Below are 25,119 nucleotides of genomic sequence, written 5' to 3' on the forward strand. Positions count from 1 at the left end.
TCTAAGTTCCAAGAAAAAAGAAAAAAGATAAAGAGTTGCCGTACTTCATAGGCAGTTTTGAAAGTCTTTAGTGCTTGGGTGGGGCCCAGTCACACCCTCCACAAATCCACAGAGCAGAAGTTTAAATTTGTCCTCCTTGTGGGATGTAAAATGAAACTGTACCAAAGAGAAATGGTGAGTGACTCACTCGCATGTGCTCTTCCAGGGAAGTGAGCCTGTGCCAGAGTATGAATGTGCCATGGACAGCAAATCCCTTCATGATGAAGGCTTGGGTTGCTTGTCCTGGGAGGTGGTGGGAGGCCACCAAGTTTAAGTTGGAGCCTCAAGGATGGTATTTGTCCTGGATGAATTCACTACAGTGCAACATCCAGTAGACATAGAGAAATTGTGTTTATCAGCTCACCAGGAAGGGGTTCAGCCCTCAGGAACAGGCACACACACACAGACACACACAGACACACAGACACACACATACACACAGCTGATTTGTGTATTTCCAGGTGTAGTGGTGCACACCTGTAATCCTATCAAGTCAGGAGGCTGAGGCAGGAACATGGCAAGTTCGAGGTCAGCCTCAGCAATTTAGCAAGAACTTGTCTCAAAATAAAAAATATAAAGGAAGGGCTGGGGATGTAGCCCAGAGATACTGGGTTTGATCACCAATACCAAAAAAAAAAAAAAAAAAAAAGATTGTTACTTAGACAAAAATCCTCTTGCTCCAGGTTTATAGAGGAAGCCAAACCTTAGTCCAAAGGTTACTTGGCAACCATGGAATCAGAACAGAATATTAATGAATAAAATCACAGTAGGGACATATCTGGCCCCTGTACTGCTGGATTCCCCTTTTCCTATAGGGCAGGACTTGGATGAATATTTCAGAGTAAGTTTCTATGATGGTGTGTGGATAGATAGATAGATAGATAGATAGTAGGTGGACACAATATCTTTATTACTTATTTTCATGTGGTGCTGAGGATCAAACCCAGGCCCTCACACCTGTGAGGCAAGCGCTCTATCACTGAGCTACAGCCCTAGCCCCTCTATGATGGTTTTGAGTGGCGCTTGTATTGCTGGTGGACACAGTTCTTCTTTAAATATGCTAATGCCTTTTCGGCAAACCTGCTTCATCCCAGGAGATTTTCTTTCTCACTGAGATGAGTTTGCATATCTTTGTTTTGATGGGTATTTGCTGATTTTACTATTCTAATGCTCAGGGAAAAATCTACTTTGCCTGTTTCCAAATTCTCCTTCAGATGGGGGGAAGCCCCATATTGCTGCCTCTACATATGGTCTGCCAAATAGTGCTTGAAATCAGAGGTCCTTTCTCCCACATACCCGCAATTTGCCAAAAGGATGTAAGAAACTTTGGATTTGAGTCAGCACACCTGGCTTGTTGCAGTGGTGCCCTACAATGACAGTGTGGTACAACAGGGTGATTTATGGGACAGTGCACAATTATCCTGTACATCACTCTGAAAACAATACACATGTTTTATCAACATACCTGATTTTTATTTATGAATCCATTGTGAATTATTTCTGACTTTATGTAACCTTGCCTGAAATAGGCTGAATTTATTTACAACTTTTTTTCTGTATATAACTGCTATTGGCATAGGTCTCAGATGTTTATTTCCCAGCTTGTTTTCCATTGTTCTTAAATTATGTCTTGAAAACTTCCCTATCCCAAAACCTAGTGGTAGAATTCCCTCATTAAGAAGTTGCAGTCCCAGGGCTGGTAGTGGTGGCGCACACCTGTAATCCTAGCAGCTCGGCAGGCTGAGGCAGGAGGATCACCAGTTCAAAGCCATGCTCAGCAACTTAGCAAGGCCCTAAGCAACTCTGTGTGACCCTGTCTCTAAGTAAAATATAAAAAGGGCCGGAGATGTGGCTCAGTGGTTAAATGCTCCTGGTTTAATCCCCAGTACCGAAAAGAAGAAGTTGTGGTCCCCCACATACTGTATAATTTGGGTTTTTAAAGACATCTCTACTAAAATGTGTCACCTTCGGGCTTCCATCTTGGAGTGTCCTGATGTGTTTAGGGTCATTTGAATCACTCCTGAAATGAGAGAGTGTTTGCATTTTACAGATATAAAACTGAGGCATGGTTGCTCATGATTTTGCCTCTCTATGAAATCAAAGCTTTTAAAAATCCCAACCCAAAGTCTTGAGTCATTGTGAACCTGGTCATATGGTTCAGTTTATGGAATTGTAGGAAGGCCCTCAGAGAGAAAGAAGAAAGGAATCCAGGAAGCTGAGGTAGCTGAGCTTCTTGCAAAGGATCTGCAAAGAGCTTGACACTACAGGGCAGGTAGGAAATGCTGGAGGGCTTTTGTAGGTGAACCTTCTGGAAGCAGGACCTTTCATCCTTCAGGGCAGATCGTTTTATGTAGCAAGAAGACCTTGTACTGGGGAGTGTAGTTCTTTCCTTCCCTCTCTGCTCCTCTTCCCTTGCCAAAGTCATTGTGCCTTACTAGGAGCCTGACACGACTAGAAAGCAGTTGGGTGGACTAACTTGTGTTATCTGATGTGTAATGAAAGAACCAAGGAGTACCACTTTCTTCATTCATTCTATAAGCTAGTTAGAATCTCCTTTGGTGCTAGTAGGACTTAAATAAATACACAACAGCTGCCTCTTTATAAATAGACTTAAGCTGTGTGCTGTCCACATTTCAAAATAAACTGTCTGGCTAAAAGCACCTGGTGTTCAAGTATGATACAGGCTTTTCCCTTTGGTAGAATATTTCTAGCTCATTCAATAATGACCCTCAGTATTTCCAGCAGGCTTTGCTCAAGCCAGCTTTCCACTTCTTAGTGGAGTAAAAAGGAGTAGGAATGTTCATATTAAAGGTTGCTTTTGCGGGTGGGACCTCTTCCCTGCCTCTTCACTTGTCATTTATTCCAAAGCTTGAAGCACAAGCAGGGCGCTGGTTCCTAAAAGCTGTAGCTGCCAGAGTTTTTCAGCCAGTCAGCAGCAACTCAATTCAACTCACGCAGAAATTATACTGAAAGCCTAGTGGGGGTGGCGCAAGCCCTATAATCCCAGTGGCTCCAGAGGCTGAGGCAGGAGGTTTGTGAGTTCAAAGCCAGACTCAGCAACTTAGTGAGGCCTTAGGCAACTCAGTGAGACCCTGTCTCTAAATAAAATACAAAAAGGGCTGGGGATGTGGCTCAGTGGTTAAGTACCTCTGGGCTCCATCCCCAATACCAGAAAAAAAAAAAAAAGAAAGAAAGGAAGAAAGGAAGGAAGGAAGGAAGGAATAAATTAATTATACTGTTAAACTTAAAGAGGGAGATGGGTGTCCATTCACATGATATAGAGCAGTGCCTCTACACAAACCTGTGGCTCAGGACTATAAAAGTCTCAAAGACCTCTCTCTGCTCCTGACTGGTTTTTTTTTTTTTCTGTTTGGCTTCTGTCGTTATTTGTCTCATTCACCTTATCAGGGTTTTTTTGTGTGTGTGGTATTGGGAAATTGAACCCAGGGGTGCTCTATCACTGAGCTACACCCTCTGCCTTTTATTATTTTTATCTTCAGACCAACTGACCAAGTTACCCAGCCTGGCCTTGAACTGTGATCCTCCCTCCTCAGCCTCCTGAGGTGCTGGGATTACAGGTGTGTGCCACCTCAACCAGCTCATTCACCTTATTTTTTTTAGTAATCATTTAAGATTTCCCAAACATCTAAAAGCAGTCTCTGAGCTCTGTGTCTTTTTTTTTTTTTTTTCATTCTCTTGTTAATTAATCACAGCATTTGCCACAATCCGGGTCATTGGTGTACTCGGCAGGTGAAATCCTCCTTATCATAAAGCCAGGCCCACACAGCTTTTATAAGGACCATATGCCTCCTCTGCAGCGCTTCACTTGGCATTTATATAGGGAGTGGCACAGTCTCCTTTTTCAGAGTAATCAGACCTCACATTGGCTTTCATTCAGTTCACCACTCTAGTGTTCCCTCAGGAGTATCTGGGGTGTATGTGTGTGTGTGTGTGTGTGTGTGTGTGTGTGTGTGTGTGTGTGTGTTGGGGGGTCACGTACATCCACCTGAGTTCTCCATCTCTCTGTGGGTGCCAACCGGGTGTCCTGCACTTTAACTCAATTCCCTAGTGAGCTGTGGGTCTTGCAGCAACCCAGACACATTCCTCTCTTCTGCAGCATTCAAAACCAAAGATTCTACCCGTAAATTAGTTACTGGCTTGAGTCATTTTAGTGAGGGCTCCTGGAGAAACTGATGATACCCATCTACAAAAGGAAACAGTTCCTGCACACTCTTCTCCCTGGTTCTAGCAGTGTCTCCGTCTGGCCTTCCTCCCATGTGACCAGAGTTCTTAGCAGTACTTTCTATAGTCTCTGTATAATTTTTCCTGAAGGGTTGTCTCTGAAGTTAGTGATCAGAGCTCAGACTCACTGAAATTTGAGCTTGGTCTGGCACCCAGGGCCAACTTAGAGCTCTCTTCTTATTTCCTTTTAGTTCTTACAGATAATGATAATCAGGAGATTTCCATTTCATGTTTTCTTGTTGGTTTGCAATTCCTTATGCATTCAGTGAGCCAACTGGTCCATGAGGCCACTCAGGAATGGAAGATTGTCATCCTTTCTCTTCCCAAATCATGTTTTTGTGGGCAGCCATGTTAGCAAGTCTCATTTCTGACACCAGCTAGGTAGAGAAAAACACCTTTTCACTGGTTCTGCATTCATGAATTCAGCTAACTGAACATAGAAAATTTTTGGAAAAAAAAAATCCTTGCATCTATCTTGAATGTGTTATAGACTTTTTCTTATCATTATTCCTTATTCAATACAGTGTAACAACATTTATATAATATTTATATTATGTTAGATATCACAAGTAATCTACAAATGACTTAAAATATATATGGGAGAATATGTATAGGTTGTATGCAAAATACTACACCTTTTTACCTAATGGAATGTAGTATCTAGGGATTTTGGTATCTGGGTCCTGCAATGAATTCCCTTTGGGAACTGAAGCACAACTGTGCTCTCAATACTTTATTTCTGACACTGCATGGGTGGAAAGGTGTGGTGCCTTTCCTCATACATCTTAAAGTTCATAGTTAACACTCCTATAACAAAAAAGACAGGTTAACAAGGGAAAGGCATTAAAAAATTTATTTAATCAAGGTTCTACATGATGCAGGAGCCTTCAGAATGAATACCCCCCAAGACGCAAGGAAAAGTCTGTATCTATGCTTAGGTTTAATGAAGCTTGGACAGCCATGGAGAAATGTGATTGGACAGGAGAAAATGATCTAATGGTAATCGACTGAATGTGGAAATCCAGCAAGACCTGTCTGTTCAGATTCATTCCTTTCTTTTGGAGGCAGAGCAACTGTGGAATGAGTATCTTATGATCTACTTTCAGAATAGGTCAGAGAATTTCTTTATGGCCATTTCCTACACAGGAAGATGGGGGAAGGCTAGAGTAATGTTTTTGAGCCTTATGATTTGCTTTGGGGCAGGAGTTCTAGTTTCTATGATCCACCTTGAAGAAAAGGAATTCTAGTTTCTGGAATTGCCTTTGGGAGAGTCAAAGAGGGTTGAGAGACAGGAAAGCAGAACAAGGTCAAAGTTCTTGGTTTTGAGACTGCTTCCAAGACCTTCCAGTCTGCTTTGGTTCAAAGAACTCAACATGCCAAAGCACCATACTTTGGGATACTGTGATCTGAGCTCCAGCAATCAGATGTATGTGGGAGGTTCCCACATCAAGCAATTCTGCAAGTATCCAATTCCCAGTGCATACCAACTGGGCATCCTACAATTTAACTCAATTCTGATACTACCTGGAATTACAGATGAGGACTTAGTCCTATGGGACTGTCCCTACCTCTGATGCCAATCCCAAGTCCAGGTTTTGCTTCTGACCAACTAGCCATAAATCAGAGGTTCCCACAATCCCTGCACTCATTCTGTTCAATTGTTTGCTGAAATGGCTCTCAAAACTCAGGAAAACAGTTTCCCTCCCAGGTTATCAGGTTTCTATAAAAGGGTACAACTCAGAGCAGGCAGAACAAGCTCTGAGGGGGCATGGAGCTTTGGTGGATGCTTTCTTATGGTGGATTAAATCATTGACCGTTTGTGATTTAAATCAATCTTCAGATCCTTTCTCCTGTGGAAGTTGCAGCCCTCAAATCACATAGTTAGTTCTCCTGGCAACCAGTTCCCCATGCTGTAGTCATCTAGGACTTCTCCAAAAGTCACCTCCTCACACAAACTCAGGAGAGGTTGAGAGGGGCTTGTTCTGAATAACATAGATGTTTCTTTTACCATTTAGGAAATTCCAAGAGTTTTTGGAATTCTGGGTGGGCAACAAGATGAAGACCAAATATATATTTCTTATTATAAGTCACAATATCACGTAACCCTACTCCATCTTTATCTCATGCCACTCTTGCACTTGTTCAGGAGACTTTTGTTCCTCCCTCAAACACAATAAGCTTTTTCTGCCTCACAGCCTTTGCACTTTGCTCATTCTGCATAAAAATGATCACTTTCAGGAGTTGAATGGTTATTCCCCTCATGTAGGATTTAATTCAGCCCAGATATTACCTCTTCAAAGACACCTTCCAGATCCCCATCCTGGCTGGCTCCTGGCTGGTAACTTATCTCCTGATCCTCCATATCATAGTAAATATTTTCATCTTTGTGAACCCTATGGTGATCTCTGTTACAACTACTCTTGTAGCATAAAAGTGGCTATAGACAATATATAAGTAAATGGCTATGGTTATAAGGCAATAAGTTTCTTTATAGAAACTATTAAAAGATTAAATTATAATAAATCTGGTTTTGCAGATCTTAATTGGCTTTTTTTGTGATTCCAGAATCAGGTTAGCCTAGATCCAAAATGGTTCAGCATGCTCACTCTATAACATGGGCATGTTTTATTTATAGACAGAGAAAAGAAAGTGATTTGCAGAAAACAAAATGAGGCCAGGTGCAGGGATGCACACCTGTAATCCCTGTGGCTTGAGAGGCTGAGGCAGGAGGACTGAAAGTTCAAAGCCAGCATCAGCAACTAGCAAGGCCCTAAGCAACTAAGTGAGGCCCTATGTCAAAATAAAAAATAAAAAGGGATGGGGATATGGCTCAGGGGTTAAGTACCCCTGGATTTCAATCCCTGGTAACAAGGAAAAAAAAAAAAAACACCAATCTGAGATACAGAGACAGCCCTAATGGTTTTTAGTCCTCCTCTTGTTTGAAGATGGGTTGAATTGTTGACAGTTAGTCACCCATGATTGGCTAAGACTCAGCTACCTGTTATAAGAGTAGGTTACCGTCTGTTTGCTCTTTAAGTTAGGTTACAATTCACTGTGTGGATAAACTTGAAAGCCAAACTTAGGATGCATTGGGAGCAGCTTTAGAACAAACTTAATAGCACTGAAGTTTGAATTTCATGAAGATTTCACATATCATGAAATATTCTTCTTTTTTGGTCAACTATTTGATAATGTGAAAATCATCATTAGCTTGTAGGTTACAAAAGCAGGATTTGACCCATGAATGATTGTGCTTTACTGCTCCCTGCTCTATACCATTATCCTTATGTTATGTTTTTATTTTTCCTAGTGTCTGACATTATCTTACGTGTTCATTTGTTTGTTTTTCTCTCCCTCTTCTGGTAAGCTCCCTGAAAGCAGGTTATTTGATGTATCCACTGCATTATTTCTATTGACTGAAGCTGTGCCTGGAACATAGAGATGGTCTATGAATATTTGGTGATTTAAAGAATAAATTTATATTGTGGGAGATTGCCACATCATATGACCAGTGTTTTTCCTCTCCTGATTGGTTGAGGCTCTGTCAGTCACTTCCAGTGATCTGGCCACTCTTAAGTAGCTAAAGATGGTAGCCCCGATCTTGAGATCAGAAATAATGCAACCAAATGTGTCTTCATTCGTGGGCATGCCTTCCTACATCCCCAGGGATTGAGCTACGCTCACCTGTTCTTTTTGAGATATTACCCCTTACCCTGTTTAGGATAGAATGTTCCATGGAAACGCCCTTTGTGTGTCCCCTTCTCTTTCTCTGCCTTTGGGTGTGGCCTTCCTAAATGTCAGTCAACCTGCTGACAGCAGACATCATGAAGCTAGACTCAACCCCCTGAAACCTGACCCCTTGCCTCATTTGAATGGTTCTCCTCAATAAAAGGGTTCAGCGTGCCCTTGCTCTCTCTTTCTGTGGACCCTTAAGGTCAGAGGAGCCATCACAGGAACCCAAAGAGAAAGGTATCTCTGTCTCTTGTGTGCTTATTTGGCGCAGCCCAGTTCCCCTGGAGTGACCCCTGAGTGTTTTAGTCGCGAGCAATGTGGCATTATGTAGTTCCTGAGTCACTATATCTAATAAGGTCTCACCTCTAAGCATCTCATGTATATCCTATTACAGGTGACACACCTGATCCAGGTCTTACCCTCTCCCTGGCTGTTCCTATAGTCATCTGTCAAGCCTTCCTGACCTCTCGCCCCTCATTCCAGTCTCTCTCACTTGTGTTATATACCCTGATAAAGTGTTTCTTTTATCATAGCCTTTCTCAGAAAATAACAACTTATCACTGTCTTTCCCATACCAAGCCCACCCCCCTCCTTTGGGCATTCAAGGCCCTTACCAATCAATTCCCCTGCTTTGCCAACCTGTCCCTGGGCCTACTCTGTAAGGAGCCCTCTGCTCCTGCAGCCTCGTCTCCTCATTGTCACAGAATCTACTGCTCTTTTCCGGCTCAGCTCTTTGCTCAGGAGGTTCATCAGAACCAGATGGCTTTCCCTGTAGGAAGGAACTGGACACCTTTAGAATGTGAGGTCAGTATGCAGTAAGTGGTGGGGAGGCCAGGAAGCGAGACACTGGGCCTGAGGAAAGCTGGAGGATGGTTTAAGTAATCAGGACCAAACATGGCAGAAGAATTAATCAGTGAGTTAGGAGGGTCTTAGTTATCATTGAAAAACGCTGCTTGGTTAGGTGGACCAGGCCAATTATTATTATTTATTTTTTCAACCCACTGTGCAAACAAACATGTGGAGAATCTTGTTAAAATGAAGATTCGGGAAGTAGGTCTTGGGTGGAGGCCTGAGGCTCTCCATTTTTAATAAACTCCCAGGATGCCCAAACTTCTGGTTCTAAGATGATTCTTTGAATGTTGAGGGTCTAATTAAATGCTCAGGAAAAAAAGTGCTTTGTCCACGTGACTTACAGGAACAGAAGGCAGTCGGCCTACCCCTCCAGGGCCTGCCCATATGTCATGAGAACCCCACAAAGGAGTGAGCCCACAGCAAAGACGTTTCTTACATTCTAAACGACTAACAGAAATGTAGGATGACTCAAGTCTCCTTGATGATGAAGGGGATGCTGGAAACTGAGGACAAAGCTGAATGTGTGAGGCGGCAAGAAAGGGAAGCAGCATCTTTAATCCTGAGATGGTGGCAGTAAAAATAGCCGCTGTGAAAAAACAGATTCTAATGTTGGCTGGCTGGCTGGCTGGCTGGCCTGCACACACACACACACACACACACACACACACACACACACACACACTACACTGTAGGCTGAAGTGCTATACTTTTTTTTTTTTTTTTTTCCTGGTACAGATGGATTGTCTCTACGGAGAAGAGAGATAATCCATCTGATCATCTTCTGATCTACCATAGAATACAGTTCAGAATCCATTTCTGGCTTGAGGACTAGTCATGATACTTTACCCTATCAAAACAGCTTGGGTTGTTTCTGTCATGTGCATCTCTATAAACAGAAGAGTATTTTGTTGGTACAATAAACGTGACTCTGATATCAGTTCCTCTTTAACGATTAGCCTGGTCCTTGTATCTTTGGTTAATCATTAGCTGTTTTTTTTTTGATGAATTTGTATGTCCTTTCCTCTTGGCCTTTGTCAAACCACAAGGTATCCTGACTGTAATGATTTTTAAGGCCACTTTCCTCATCACAGTGATCTCACCTTCCTTTTTTTTTTTTTTTCCCAGAGGAACTTCTACTCGCGTGACTGGACTCTGATCTTGGCATAGAACCGTGGCAATGGTAAGTTGTGGAGTGTCTCACCCTACTTAGTGCCAGGTACAGTCAGGTACAGGATGTGTATTCAAGGGACTGTTGATTTAAGCAAAGTGTTGTTTGCTCAACAAAGAGGAAGTAGGAGGGCATGAAAAGACAGTTCCTTTCTTTTTTTTTTTTTTCATTTTTTGAATACCATTTTAATTTTTTTCAGGGGTAGTGAGTAACTTGACCCTGAAAATTAATTCAAACAGAATCCTTTGAATTCTTTTGAATATAGAAATGAGAACATAGACATGAGTTAGAGTTTTCTCTCTGCAGAAGCCCATTGCATGATCAATTTAGGCAAAAGAAAAAGGAAAAGTAAGAGATGACTACTGTGACCATTTTGATGTGGCCCCATCGGGTCAGGCTAATCCCAAGGGGTGCTTCTTAGCAATGTGTGCTGGTCGTCTGCCTCCTGCTTTCAATTAGGATCAGGCTCCTTGGTTATCTGATCTGTGGGACAGGCATGAAATTGGATCCCTTTGAGAGTTCTGTGAAGTTCAGTGCTGATATGGAAGGAGAGCCTTTTGGCTACAAACATGGCTGTACCTAAGGTTGGCCATCTGTTCTTCTCCCATCCAAAGTAGGTTTCTGAATAGGCAGGAGATTTCGATCCCTGGTCTTCTGGGAAGAAATATTAGAAGAAGCAACTTATACCTGGAGAACAACTAAAGATCCTGACAGCTCTGGATGACTTCTTTTAGGAAGATGGATATGTAAACTATCCTGAACACATGGGAATATAATAACAATAATATAATAATAATGTAGATGGACACGATGCCTTCATTTTGTTTATTTATTTTTATGTGGTGCTGAGGGTTGAACCCAGTGCCTCACACATGCTGGGCAAGCACTCCACCACTGAGCCACAACCCCAGCCTCGGAATATACTCTTAAAAAATGTTTTTTGCATTTGACATTCCAGAATTTTCTTCATGATCCCTGACACTCAAAGGCTTATTCATGTTTACTCCAGATCTCTTACGCTTTAATTTAAAATCCACTTCTTGTTGCTTGATTCTCTTTGGACACAAGAACAATTACTCAGAATGTTTATGGTGTCCTTTCTGTGTTCTGGGTGTAGTACTAGGATCTGGGGACTCAACATTAGTGGATACTATTCCTATCTTCAGCAAGCTCACAGCTTTCCTCTACATGAAGACTGTAATCCAATGATTTTTTGGTGTGCTCTAGAGAATCACCTCAATTGTTTCCCTCTTTTCTTTAAAACCTGTCTTTCCATCATGACTATCATTTCACTGGACAGAGTAAGGTCATTTTTAAAAGAAAAGAAAATCACATGATACAGCTACAGTGTTGAAATTCCCCACTATTTAATATCATTTTACTTTAGACCTTACTCTCATGTAAAATTATTTTTAAAATTTTTTAGTTGTAGATGGACACAATATCTTTCTTTATTGATTTATTTTTATGTGGTGCTGAGGCTCAAACCCAGTGCCTCACATGTGTGATACAAGCGCTCTACAATTGAGCTGCAGCCCCAACCCTGCAAAAATGATTTTTAAATAGTAGCAACAAGAGGGTAAATAACATTTTTTAATTCTGGGGTTTTTTCCCACTTAGTATAAGAAAATGTTCAAAATAAAATGATAAATGAACTAGGATACAAAAGTTATGTATTCGGGCTGGGGATGTGGCTCAAGCAGTAGCGCACTCGCCTGGCATGCGTACGGCCCGGGTTCAATCCTCAACACCACATACAAAAAAAAAAAAAAAAAAGATGTTGTGTCTGCCAAAAACTAAAAAATAAATGTTAAAAAATTCTCTCTCTCTCTCTCTCTCTCTCACTGTCTCTTTAAAAAAAAAAAGTTATGTATTCACTCCAATCTTATGTTTTCTCTAATATCTATGTTAGCATTTATTTATATTACATTTTATAGCATATTAAAATTGTTTACTCTAATACTAGACTAAAATTATTTACTGTAAACTATGGGTGTTTGTTTAGTTTTCTTAATTCTTTAGTTTGTTTTGAATTTTCTGATTCTCTACAATGACCATATGTATTTTGGAGCTTTTTATTTTGATTTTTTGCAGTACTGGCTATTGAACCCAGGGGTGCTCTACCAACTGAGCTAATGCCCAGCCTTTTCAATTTTTAATTTGAGACAAGGTCTTGCTAAGTTGTCCAGGCTGGCCTCGAACTTGCCATCCTCCTGCTTCAGCCTCCTGAATTCCAGGTGTGTCTCACTGCTCCTGGCTGGCTGACCATACATTTTTTTAATTTTTTTTTTTTAGTTTTTATATGGACACAATATCTTTATTTTACATTTATGTGGTTCTGAGAATCAAACCCAGTGCCTCACGCATGCTAGACGAGCGCACTACCACTTGAGCCACATCCCCAGCCCTGACCATACATTTTAAAAGCCATTGTATTCAAGTATTTTAAATGATTTTTATGAGTTGTAAGTTGCTTTTAGTGAGATGCATAGACTTTAAGGTTGCTGGAGAGTTTTGACCAGATTCACTACCCAGGCAGCCCACTCCTCCATCAAGACAGTACCTTTTATCCCTCCAAGAAGCTCCTCCATGCCCTCCCAGGTCAGTCCCCTCTCTGCTCTGCACTCCATCCCATAAACACAACTACTGTTTTGACTGTCATCTCCATAGAGGAGGTTTGTCTTTTCTAGCACATCCCACAAGTGGAATTAATGCATGTGACTCTTGTGTCTGACTTTTCTCTGAGCATTATATTTTTTGTAACTCATCCATGTATCTGTATGAGTTGTCGTTTCTTCCACCTTTCCTTTTTATTGCTCATTAGTATAACACTGTATTGTACTAGAATCTTTCTGATGTTTATTGTTTTTCTTATTAATATAATAACAATAATACTTCATTGATTATGGTATAGCATCTACTTCTTCCTGCCAGTCCCCCAACCCCAGTACTGGAGATTGAACCCAAGGGCACTCTAACACTGAGCTCCATCCCCAGCCTTTTTATTTTTTTGAAACAAGATCTCACTAAGTTGTTGAGGCTGAGCTTGAACTTGCAATTCTCCTGCCTTAGCCTCTCAAGTAGCTGGCATTGCATACGTGAACCACTGCTCCTGGCTGGCATAGCACCTATTTCTAGCTATTCACTTCTATCATTCTTTTCTACATGCTCTCTGTTTCCTTTGCCTACTATTACAATAAGCCTTCCTGGGATGGATGAAAATCCAACTTGCCTGAAGGTTAATGGTACATTGTGCCCCTCGAATTTAATTAATACAGGTACTTAAAGGACTAACAAAGAATAATTTTTTTGCCTTAGTTTTCGGGGGTGGGGGGAGAAGAATCACTTAGAATGCAAATAGATAAATTAAACTGCCCTTGCAAGTCCCTCTATCAATTTATCTTGTTAGATATTAATTTTAATCCCATAATAGTCTCTCAGCAATGCAGTTTGCTTTACACTCTAATACAGTGTCTGAATACCATCTACAAATTTTTCAATACTGGAGCTGAAAAAGAACTTTGTAAAATGTAACTCAGAAAGCTGCCTCAGGGCTGGAGATATAGCTCAGTGATAGAGCTTTTGCCTAGCATGTGAGAGGCCCTGGGTTCAACCCCCACCATCACAGACACACAGTCACACACACACAATCTCATGGAGGGGCAAAGGCTGTTAGGCCATATTGGAATTTTGATAGCAAATCATCAATTTGCTTATTATTAAGGATATACGGTAGAGGAAAAGAAGTAAGGTGCCTGTATTAGGTTCAGAGAGCTGCTGTAACAAAGTGTCCACAAAATGGGTGGCTTAAAATCATAGAAATTTATTGTCTCACAGTGTTGGCAACCACAGCTCCAAAATCAAGGTGTCAGCCTGGCCCCTGCTCTCTCTGAGACCTATACGGAAGACCTTCCTCACCTCTTCTGAGCTTATGGTGGTTTATGTGATCTTAGGTGTTCCCTGACTATCAGCTGTGGAACTCCAGTCTGTGCCTTTGCCATTATACTGCAGTCACACTGTATCTGTCTCCATGTGGCCGTCTTCTTATAGGATGGCATCTTACCTATGTTGCAACGACCTATTTCCAAATAAAATCACAGTCCGGAGTACTGGGGGTTACGACTCTAACGTGTCTTCTCAGGGATACAATTGAACTGACCACAGTGCCCGAGGAGGGTGGTGTAATGGACCTCTACTTTCCTCTGGTCAGTTGTATAGTGGGTAATGAGTGAGTGTTGGACATTGATCCTATCCAGGACATGAAAGCCTGGTGTTTCAACAGAAGCCCATGCCCAGTGGTACCCTGGGCCTTGGATGGGCTCAATGTGCCCACAATCGGCCAGAGCAGTCGAGGCCAAGACAGTCTAGCATATACAACTCAAATTTGATTTGCTGGAGAACTACTCTAAGAGTATGAAAATCTTGCGTCCCTTTAAATCTTGTAGTATGTCCTTAGATCAAATTAAATTATTAAAAGCTTTAGCTCTGTTCTACACTGTTTTACCACCTTGTACCAATGCTCCGCCTTGTTTCTGCTTTGGCATTGAGGAATATTATAAGAAAAAGACAAAAGAATCTCATTATTATATTTATTATGGTAATGTGGTTACAACCATATTAAGTGATGATGATGATGATGATGATGATGATGATAATGATGGCAGTGATTATAGCCATCTAATTTCTTTTTGTTTTAGTATTTTCTTTTTTTGGGGGGGGGGCGGGTTCTGTGCTAGCTAAGTACTTTCCTTAATTATCCTATTGCATTATTATAACAACCCTGTAAGTTGATATGCCCTGTGAATTGATATATTCCCAATATGCAGGTGAGAAAAATGAGGGCCACACAGAGAGAAAGGATTGGTGACAGGTCTATCCCACACCAGTGCCTGTGCTTCTTTCCACTGGGCTTCTCACTGCAGCAGGGGCTGACCACTCCCTCTATCTTTAGCCTCTGGACAATGTACTCTTCCAGGTTTCCTTTTATCTCCAGGGCTGCTCCTTCTCAGTCATTCTTGATTGGTTTCCTTCTGCTGGACCTGTAGTGTCCTAGGTCTTGTCCTTATCCTCTGCTTTCTCCCTGGGTCATCTCATCATATACTGTCCACTTGCTGAGGCAACCTAAGTATATTACTTTAGACTTGCCTTTCAGGACTTGTCTTGTATAACTTTAATTTTTGACAACTCCACTTGGATGCCTAATGGACATCCCAAACTTCACATGTTGAAAATAGAACTTTCAAATCCCACCCACCCCCCACTACCACCCCAAATCTGATAGTCCTCCTCCAGTTTTCCCCATCTGGGGGTGAGTGATAGCACTTTTTACCCAGATGCTCAAAGAAAATGATGGAGAGTTATACTTAATTCTTTTCTTTCCTCACCTCCCACATCAGCAAGTTCTGTCGCCTTTGCTCCAAAACATGTGCTGAATCTGCCTGTTTATTTCCATCTGAGCTATTTCATTCTAGTCTAGCAACACTTCCCACTTCCAATCTTGGTCCAGACTTTCAATCGGTCTCTGCATCTCCCTACAGCAGCCCAAGTGATCTTTTTAATGTGCAGATCGGATCCCATGGCCCCATCTCCTTCCTTAAAACCTGGCGATGGCTTCCTCCTACCCTTAGAATAAAATGCAAACTTCTTATCCAGCTCAGAAGGGCTGCCTTGCCCAGACCCCAACCTGTGTCTCTAATTTTCTTTGCTTTTTTTCTATCTTTAGTTTTTATTATGGAAAAGTTTGAACATATGTAAAAGTAAACAAGTTATTATAAGGACACTTTGGCACACCTATCGGTAATTATTAACTCATCGTCAGTATCATTTCTTCTTTACTTACTTCCTCCTATCTGTGTTCTTTGATAACGTATTTCCAATATAATTTCATCTGGAAGTTATTTCAATTCTATTAGAGTAAACGTCTTAACAATTAAAATATAACTATAGTGCCATTATCATATCTATGAATCTCAAGATGCCTTAATGTCGTTAAATATCAACTCAGTGTTCAAATATCCAGTTGTCTCATAAACCTCTATTTTTTCTTTCTTATTGTTTGATTCCGGATCCAAATAAGGTTCACACAATCATGATTACTGATATGTCTTTTTAAACTACAGTCCCCCTCCATCTGTCTCTCTTAATATACCTTTTAATACCCTTTGCAATTTATTTGTTTTTTTTTTAAAGAAGAGAGACAGACAGACAGAGAGAGAGAGAATTTTTAATATTTATTTTTTAGTTTTTGGCAGACACAACATCTTTGTTTGTATGTGGTGCTGAGGATCGAACCTGGGCCGCACGCATGCCAGGCGAGTGCGCTACCGCTTGAGCCACATCCCCAGCCCCTGCAATTTATTTGTTGAAGCAACTAAGTCTCTCTCTCTCTCTCTTTTTTTTTTTTTTTTCTGCACTGGGAATCCAAGCCAGGGCCTTGCACATGCTAGGAAAGCACTCTACCTCTGAGATATATCCACATCCCTTAAATCATTTGTTAAATAGTGTTTCTTAGGCTGGATTTTGCCGATTGCAATCTTTTGGTATGTTTTAACATTTTCCTCTTCTATTTGCTATAATTTTTTTTTTTTTTTTTTTTTTTTTTTGCTCTGGAGGCTTGATTGGATTCAGATTTGATTTTTTCTTTCCTTTTTTGAGGGTGTGAGACTACTTTGTAATTGATGGTATAACTTCTTGTACCACTCACCTCCATCCCACCAACTCAGCCACAGTGACCTCTGGTTCTTTCTAGAAGCTACTTGCAGCCTCAGAACCTTTGCAGTAACTGTTTCCTCCGCCTGTAACACTTTCCCTCCATCTCTGTATGGTCAGCTGCTTCACGTCATTCAGCTCTCAGCCTAAGTGTCACTCATTTGAGCAGCCCAACCAGGCCCTCTCTATCTGCTTTGTAGCACTTCTCACCACCAGGCATTTTGTGTAGGTGCTGGGGATTGAACCCAGAGCCTCATGCATGCTAGCAAGTACTCCACTGACTACATTCCCCAGCCCACCACCAGGCACTTCATAGAATATTTATTTGTTGGCTTGTTTGCACTCTGCCTCCCCTTGAACCAGAACATCAACTCCACAAGGGCAAGAGCCTCATTCAGTGTCACTGCTGTATCCTCAACGTACAGTCTGAGCCACCGTAGTTACTCAGCAACTATATGCGGGATGAGCTGCCTCTGTGTTGGTGAGATGCTGCTTCTCAGTCACCTTATTCTCTCTGTTCTCAGGCAACCAAAGGAGGTACCATCAAAGCTGCATCAGGATTCAATGCTGTTGAGGATGCCCAGACCCTGCGGAAGGCCATGAAAGGGCTGGGTAAGTGTCCTGCAGGAGGTGAATCCTCCCTTGTGTGTTTATAGGAGAATCACATGGGAGGATGCCATGTGCACTGGCAACTGGTAGTAGGTCTCCCCTTAGGAAAACACAGTGAGGCCTGGGATGTAGCTCAGTGGTAGAGCACTTGCCTAACATGTGCAAGGCCCTGAGTTCCATTCCCAGCACCACAGAAGAAAAAAAGAAAGAAAGTCCACGGGAACAAATTGGCTTTATAAGACAAATCGGATGGTAGGGCATTAAAAAATTCTCCACTTAATACAGAATTTTAAATTTAATGCACTCATGATGGATTTCTCCAGTTGCTTAAAGCTGCTATTTGAATTATACCATGAACCTCTGTATAAAATTTCATGTATTTGTTTTCTAATAAGTGCTGGTCTATGTATAGTGCCATAGCTTTACCAAGCACTGCCACAAACACTATCCCATTGGATAGATACAACAAACCTGTGACTTAGTGCAAACGGCTATGGTCATTTTAGCCCGATTTTACAGATAGAAAACAGACCCAGAGAAGCCTAATAACTCTCACCAAGTCACATAGTAGGTGCAACTGAGCTTTGGCTGGCTTGCTAGAGATGGTTCCCAGCCTCCAGCTCAGGCCTGCCAATTCTAAGTCCCTTGAGTTCCTCTGCTTGGAACTGGGGTGACTGGCACAGCCCCAGCAACACCAGTATGAATACAAGGAATTTTAGGTAAGAAGGCTGGTCGTGTCTTCCATGACACCGTCCTTCATTTATCTCCGTCACCCCCAGGGCCACAGGCCTTGCCCTGAATGAGCAGAGTCAGGGGGAGAGCCCTGTAGCTACCCTGGCCTAGTTTCTGCTGCCAGAATCTCGTCAGGGCACACTTTGGGTCAGAGAAGTGTCCCTTGGTTCTTAGCTAATATTTAGAATCTCTTTTGAGATTTGGGTAAAATCCCTCAACCATGGGATCTAATTTCTCAATCCTTCTATCTAAAAAAGAGTTTATTTGACTTAACTTTGATGCTACTAATAGTAACAGCAGCACTAACAATAATAGCAAATTAGGCTGTACCATGTGTGAGGCATAAACATAGGTGTTTAACGTGGATTATTTCCTTTTAACCCTGAGAGCAGCTTACTTCACTTATGAGAGAGAGGCTGAGGTGTAGGGGGGTTAGCTGACTTTCCCAAGGTCTCAGAACTAATATGTGATATAGTCAGGAATCCAGGAAATTCCAGGTAGGCAATCTCAGGCCATCTGACTTCAGAGCTGGAGTCTAGGCCCCTGTGCTCTCCTGCTGACCCCCTCTGAGCAGAACATTGCTCTGAGTCTATGTGTTCTTCTCAGTTTCTTTTTTCTTTCTTTCTTTTTTTCTTCTTCTTTTTTTTTTTTTTTTGCCTCTTCTTGCTCTTTTTTCTCCTCTTTCTCCAAGTGAAATAGAAAATATACTGGACTCACCTATTATTTTCAGGTTCATCTTAATTATTTGGTGTATAACATGAATATAATTTAGAGCAAATATTATATAGCACTTGGGATTCTCAAAACAAGAGTGGAGACATTTGGCAAAATCAACCCTTTTCAGTGGTTGCCTTGTGTGTGCCAATGAGATGTTGGACTGTTGGAGGAGGAAGGATTATAACACCTAGTCATGGTGATCAATTAGTGCATGGACATCACTGAGCTAGGCACGAAAAGATCTATGTGGGGATGCTACTTAGAAAGCCACCTCCACATACCAGAGAGAACATTCCACCTTTTGTTTTGGGGAATTACCTTATTTTGTTTAGCGCGATATTTTCCAGCTCTATCCACTTACCTGCAAATGCCATCATTTTATTCTTCTTTATGGCTGAGTAATATTCCATTGTACGTGTCTTTTTTTTTTACATTTTCTTTATCCAAATACATTCTACTGTCATGTATATTTAAAAAGAAAAAGTTAAAAAGTCACTTCAAAAAAAACAATAAAAAAATAAATACCAAAAAAGAAAAGAAAAAGAAAGAAAGCCACAGACATGGCAGGTAACAACCAATTCCAGAGTCATGACCCTAAATGCAAAGGGCGAGGGAGACATCTAAACTGACAGGAAACTGGGAGAATAGGGTGCAGTATGGGTGGGTGGAGTACAATAATCCAAGAGCTTAATCTGTGAATGCAGCTGCCTGGTGTCCTTTCCTTTGGGAAAGGAGAATGAATGAAAGATTGAGGAGAGCCTCCAAGGCCAGCCGAAACCCTATGGGAAATCCAGCCACAAGGGGGAGCCATTGTGTATTTCCAAGCAGGCGAGGAACATGGTGAGCTTTTCCTTTTAGTAAAAAGAATCTGGCACGACTCTGATAAAACTAATTAGAAGGTAAAAATATTGGTTAGCATTTTACAGTTGTCTAGGAAGAAATCCTGAAGCCCTTAATTGGAGTGGTAGTGCTAAGAGTCAAAAAGAGATCATGGATGCAAAAAAAAAAAAGGTTGTATTTTTTTTTGCATGACTTGGCAGGAAATTTAAATATGGAGGTGGATTAAAAAAAAAATCAAAGCTATTTTGAGAATACAAACTTGGCCAACTGGAGGAAGGGTGGTGTCTTTCACAGAAATAGGAGATGAGAAAAAGGTAAGGAAACTTCTTCCTAGCTGAGAGTTCTAAAAGAGAAAAAGATGGTTGTGTCTGATCTTTTTTTTTTTTTTTAACACCAACAGAAAGTAGGCCCCTATCTTACGTGAACTTAATTTTCTCTAGCTTTACTCCCTATACCTCACATTTTTCCAGATCTCTAATCTTGCAAAGAATAACTATGGTAAACCTATATGTTTTTCATTTCATTCCAAAATAGTTCAATAGAAACACTTTTATAAATACCATCACAACTTTCCATAAGGCATAAACAATGAGGAAGCAGAAAAGTTACTAAATGTTCAGCTGTTAAAAAGATGAGGAGCCAGTTTGAAAATTAGCATAAAGTCCCCTTATAAAAAGCAAAACTTGGAACATTTCTAATGTTAAGGTTGGGTAAGATATTGTATCATGGGAATTTGTCTTTAGTTTTAAAAAGGGAACCACTGGAGATGGAGAAAGATAGCTCGAATGAAATGAAAAACACAATCACAGGCTTTAAAGCACAGTGAATGCCGTGGCAGCCAGTTTAAACTCTGAGCAACACCCCATCTGAGAAATTAAATACAAGTTTGAATTGCTTCAAAAGGCAGAGGAAAAACAGAAGAGGCAAAACCCTAGAAGACAGCAGATCTGAAAGTCAAGAAGAGAATCCCAGAGAAGAATTTTCCTAGTTGATGTTTATTGGGTATTGAGTAGGTGCTGGGCTTTGTACTGAGTTCTTTGCCTTAGCCTTTGCAGTAACTCGGTGAGGGAAGTCCTGTAATCATTCACGTTTATAGATAAGGAAACTAATGCTTAGAGAGGTTAACTATTCTGCTAATTAAAGAAGCTAAGACTTAAACTTCCATCTGTGTTCCAATAAAATAGACAAACGCTCAGAACAAGGACTTTTTTTTCCGAATAAGCTGTCTTACTACTGTTGGGGTAACTCCAGTGTCTGCAGAGGAAGCCATTTTCCAATTTCGTTCTCAAATCAGTCACTAATTGTCACCACCTTATCCCCAGGCACCGATGAAGATGCCATCATTGGAGTCCTCGCCTACCGCAACACGGCCCAGCGCCAGGAAATCAGAACAGCCTACAAGAGCAACATTGGCAGGGTAGGTGTAGCCTCTCTGCTCTATTCTGGTGACAGGGGACTTGTCAGGCAGCAGGGAAGCAGGACCTCTCCCAGAGGCACATGTCTGAAGGACACTTTGTTTTAAAAGATGGATCCTTCATCTTGTTGAAAGATGTTCTTGTGCTGGGCGCAGTGGCACATGCCTGTATTCCCAGCGGCTTGGGAGGCTGAGGCAGGAGGATCTCCAGTTCAAAGCCAGCCTCAGCAACTTAGCGAGATCCTGTCTCTAAATAAAATATTAAAAAGGGCTGGGGATGTGGCTCAGTGGTTAAGTGCCCCATGGGTTCAATCCCTGGTACTGAAAAAAAAAAAAAAAGATGTTCTTGAAGACAGTGGTTACTGGAGTCTGGGAAGTGTGTGATGAAGGCAGGATGGGTACCTGGAAACAGCTGGAGAGGAGGAATAAATTTTAACGTTCTGTAGCACAGAAGGATAACTATGGTTATTTATTAATTGAATATTTCAAAATAACTAGTCAAGAATATTTTGAATGTTCCAAACACAAAGAAATAAAAAATATCCAAGGGGATAGATAGGCCAGTTATACTGATTATATACACATATATACATGATATATACACATTATATTCATGAATTGAAATATCACATTGTATCCCATATATATTCATCATTACTAAACGTCAACTAAAAACACTTAATATTGCCTGGGTGCTCATGTCTGCAATCTCATCTACTCAGGAGGCTGAGACAGGAGGATGGCAAATTGGAGGATTGCCTTGGTAACTTAGTGAGACTGTCTTGAAGTAAAAAATAAAAAGAGTTGAGGATGTAGCTCAGTGGTAGAGCACTCCTGGGTTTAATTTCTAGCACTGGAAAAAAACAGTGTTTTCAAAAAAATTTTTTTAAAAAGATATTCTTGGTAAGATGGTGATGACATGGATATCATTACCCTAGGTATATGGGGTGTGGTGCTATATCTTGTACAACCAGAGAAATGAAAAGTTGTGCTGCAATTGTGTACAATGAATCAAAATGCATTCTGCTATTATGTATACCTAATTAAAATAAATAAATTAAAAAAAATAAAATATAGACATTTATCATATCATTTGCTCAATAAATAATTGGAAAATAAAATACCAAAACAAAACAAAACAAAAAGATATTCTTGGTATTCTCTACCATGCTCATCAAGAAGTGATTTTAGGGTTGAGTCAGACCTCGAGGCCAATCTTGATCCTTTTAGACAAAGTCCTCGACACAGGGCCTGGGTCTATGGCCTCAATCACTGCCCTTGAGAGCATTAGGCAAGGTTGAACTTCCAGAGATGGTTTCTTGGCCCTGCAGATGAAGACTTGCCAAACTGACGAAAATATTCAAACCAGGGTGTTTTAAATAGTCTCTTCTAGGACGTAGTATCCTGACTCTTCCACATAAATCTATTTGCAGAATATGTTCATTCCTTCAATGAGACTCAGTTGAGGGGCACCCTCTTAAGTTCTAAAACAGGGATGTATGTGTGCTCACGTATGTAAATGTATGTATGTGTTGTAGCTGATGGATTGGGAGAGTGTTCACTCCCCACATTTTCTCCTTTTGATTTGAATCCCACATCTCTCAGGAACTCTCTAGTCTTTGTTTTCATTGACTCATTCACCAGAATATTTTCCATCAAGTCTCGCCATCCCTTTGGAACACCCATGAGTATGGTTATTGAGGAAACCACATCAGTGAGTGTCTCCAGACCTCAGAGTAGAGTGACTCTATGGCAAGTTTGCCTGTCCTTGAGAGATTTCACAGCCAGGCAAATGGAGGCTGCTGCTCAAAGAAAGGCACCTCCCTGTTGGGTAGGGCTGTGCTGGCCCAGCTGCTCCCCACAGCATCTGCTTGCAAACTCTGGGTATCCCTGTGGGGATGGGGCCTCCATGATCAGAGTGCCTCTATATTCTGGACATTTTAAGCTCTTCTCCTTTTCCAAAGAAATTGAATGAGCACTAATAGGCATGAATGTGCACATGACAAGTGAACTTGAGACCAAAGTGGTGTTGCCACACACATTCAGGGGTGACAGCCAACCTGACGGTAAATTTGTGAAGATGGCCAACATTAACAGATCAACCAAGCACTCATTTATTTATTCATTTATTCAGTGTGTTTGGATGTAGGGTAAAAATATCCCCAAGAGACTGGCATAAAAAGTCGTGGGACTGGGTTTGTGAGAATCAGACAGCTGGATTTGAATAGCAACTCAGTTTTCATTGTCAGTTGATCTGAAACAGGTTCTTAAACTCCCTGACTTGTTGTAGAAGGAAATGATTTTAATGTCTTTAGAATTTGGTTTTCTGTCCAAATAATTACACTTTTTCTTAGAAAGCAAGCCTTAATAATCACAGATGATCACAAAGATACAACTCAGTATCTTCTGTATATAATAATGGAAAAATATAAACTTGGAACGTAGTGCATGTGTAGGAATCTCTGCAGCTGTTAAAAATGCCATAGGCAAATACTGACTTGGAAATATATGCCTGATATATCATTAAGTAAACAATGCATTTCGGTTAGTGTCTGAGAGTATTTCCATCTCAGAGCGTCCTCACACCCTTCAATTTTTGAGTCCTTTTTAAATTTGTGTGAGTTATATCTATTGGTCATGTTAGAAATTTAAAAAATTACATTTTAAGACATACAGCTAACTTATTGAAAATAGTGAATATATTACTTACTACTCTAACATTTTTATGAGAAGTAACTATTCAAGAAATGTGGTGAGAAGATTGGCATTATTTGGGCTGGGGATGTGGCTCAAGTGGTAGTGCGCTCGCCTGGCATGCGTGCGGCCTGGGTTTGAACCTCAGCACCACATACAAAGAAAGACGTTGTATCCTCCGATAACTAAAAAATAAATATTAAAAAATTCTCTCTCTCTCTTTAAAAAAAAAAAAAGATTGGCATTATTTAACATTTTGCAAATCTCCTTAATGTCCAGCTACATGAGAGGCCTGGATTCTCATATCTGCTTGAGGTATATGAAGAAAATCTGCTCTTGTGTAGACAGGCAGTTCTAGGCAGTGGGGAGTATTTGAATAGCCTTTGACATAACTGTAGATTTATAGATTTGTAATCTTTTTCCTTTTTTTTTTTTTTTTGGTGCTGGGGATCAAACCCAGGGCCTTGTGCATGCGAGGCGAGCACTTTACCAACTGAGCTATATCCCCAGCCCCTAGATAATAATCTTAAGAAAACTCCATTGTACACACTTGAGAGTATGACAATAAAAAGGGAAATAATGTCTTCGTGTAATTGTGAAGATGGTTTTGACCTTGCTTGCCTCCTGGAAGGATCTTGGAGACCCCAAACATCTGGGGTCACCCTTGGAGAATGGCTGATTTTTTACTGCTGCAGCTAAGCAGGGCTGCTTTCTCTCACTGCAGGACCTGATGGATGACTTGAAGTCAGAACTAAGCGGCAAGTTCGAGCAGGTCATCATAGGCATGATGACACCCACCGTGCTGTACGATGTGCAGGAGCTGCGAAAGGCCATAAAGGTTCGTGCTCCTCCCCTTGTGCCCTCAGAGCTGTTGGTACCAACACGGACCGCCATCTCAAGAAACTGCGGCCAAGCCCTTCTAAGAATGGGAGGATAAAGTATGGGAGAAAGGTTTTCCCTCATTATGACAACTTAAAAATGTTTCAGCAATTTTAATTTTAAAATTGTTTTTCTAAAATGTTAGAGAATCAGCCGAGCATGGAGGCACACACCTGTAATCCCAGCAACTTGGGAGGTGGAGGCAGGAGAAGCACAAGTTTGAGGCCAGCTTCAATAACTTAGCAAGGCCCTAAGCAACTTCGTGCCTGTCTCAAAAGAAAAAAAAAAAAATATATATATATATATGTATATGCACATGTATATGTATATGTACATATATGTATATGCATACATAAATAAAAAGGGATGTGGCTAATTGGTAAAACATCCCTGGGTTATATCTCCAATACAAAAAAAAGGGGGGGGGGATCATTTGATCCTTCCTGTGACTCAGTAGGAGTGATTTTAACTGCCTATTTATCTGCAGTGGTGG

At 41.0% G+C, this 25,119-nt stretch overlaps 1 protein-coding gene across 3 annotated transcripts in view; it reads left to right on the plus strand.

Annotated features, from left to right (window-relative positions):
* Positions 1-25,119, plus strand: part of Anxa4 (annexin A4) — a 64,097-nt gene that overhangs the window by 24,546 nt on the left and 14,432 nt on the right. For all 3 annotated transcript variants that reach the window (XM_077791916.1, XM_077791914.1, XM_077791915.1), the window contains exons 2-5: positions 9,991-10,045; positions 17,266-17,353; positions 20,962-21,056; positions 24,472-24,585. In XM_077791916.1, the coding sequence (XP_077648042.1) occupies positions 10,043-10,045; positions 17,266-17,353; positions 20,962-21,056; positions 24,472-24,585 (300 nt within the window). In that variant the 5' untranslated portion in view covers positions 9,991-10,042. The remainder of the gene's footprint in view (positions 1-9,990; positions 10,046-17,265; positions 17,354-20,961; positions 21,057-24,471; positions 24,586-25,119) is intronic.

This window comes from Urocitellus parryii, chromosome 12 (assembly GCF_045843805.1).
Source record: "Urocitellus parryii isolate mUroPar1 chromosome 12, mUroPar1.hap1, whole genome shotgun sequence".
In the NCBI taxonomy this organism is placed as follows: domain Eukaryota; kingdom Metazoa; phylum Chordata; class Mammalia; order Rodentia; family Sciuridae; genus Urocitellus; species Urocitellus parryii.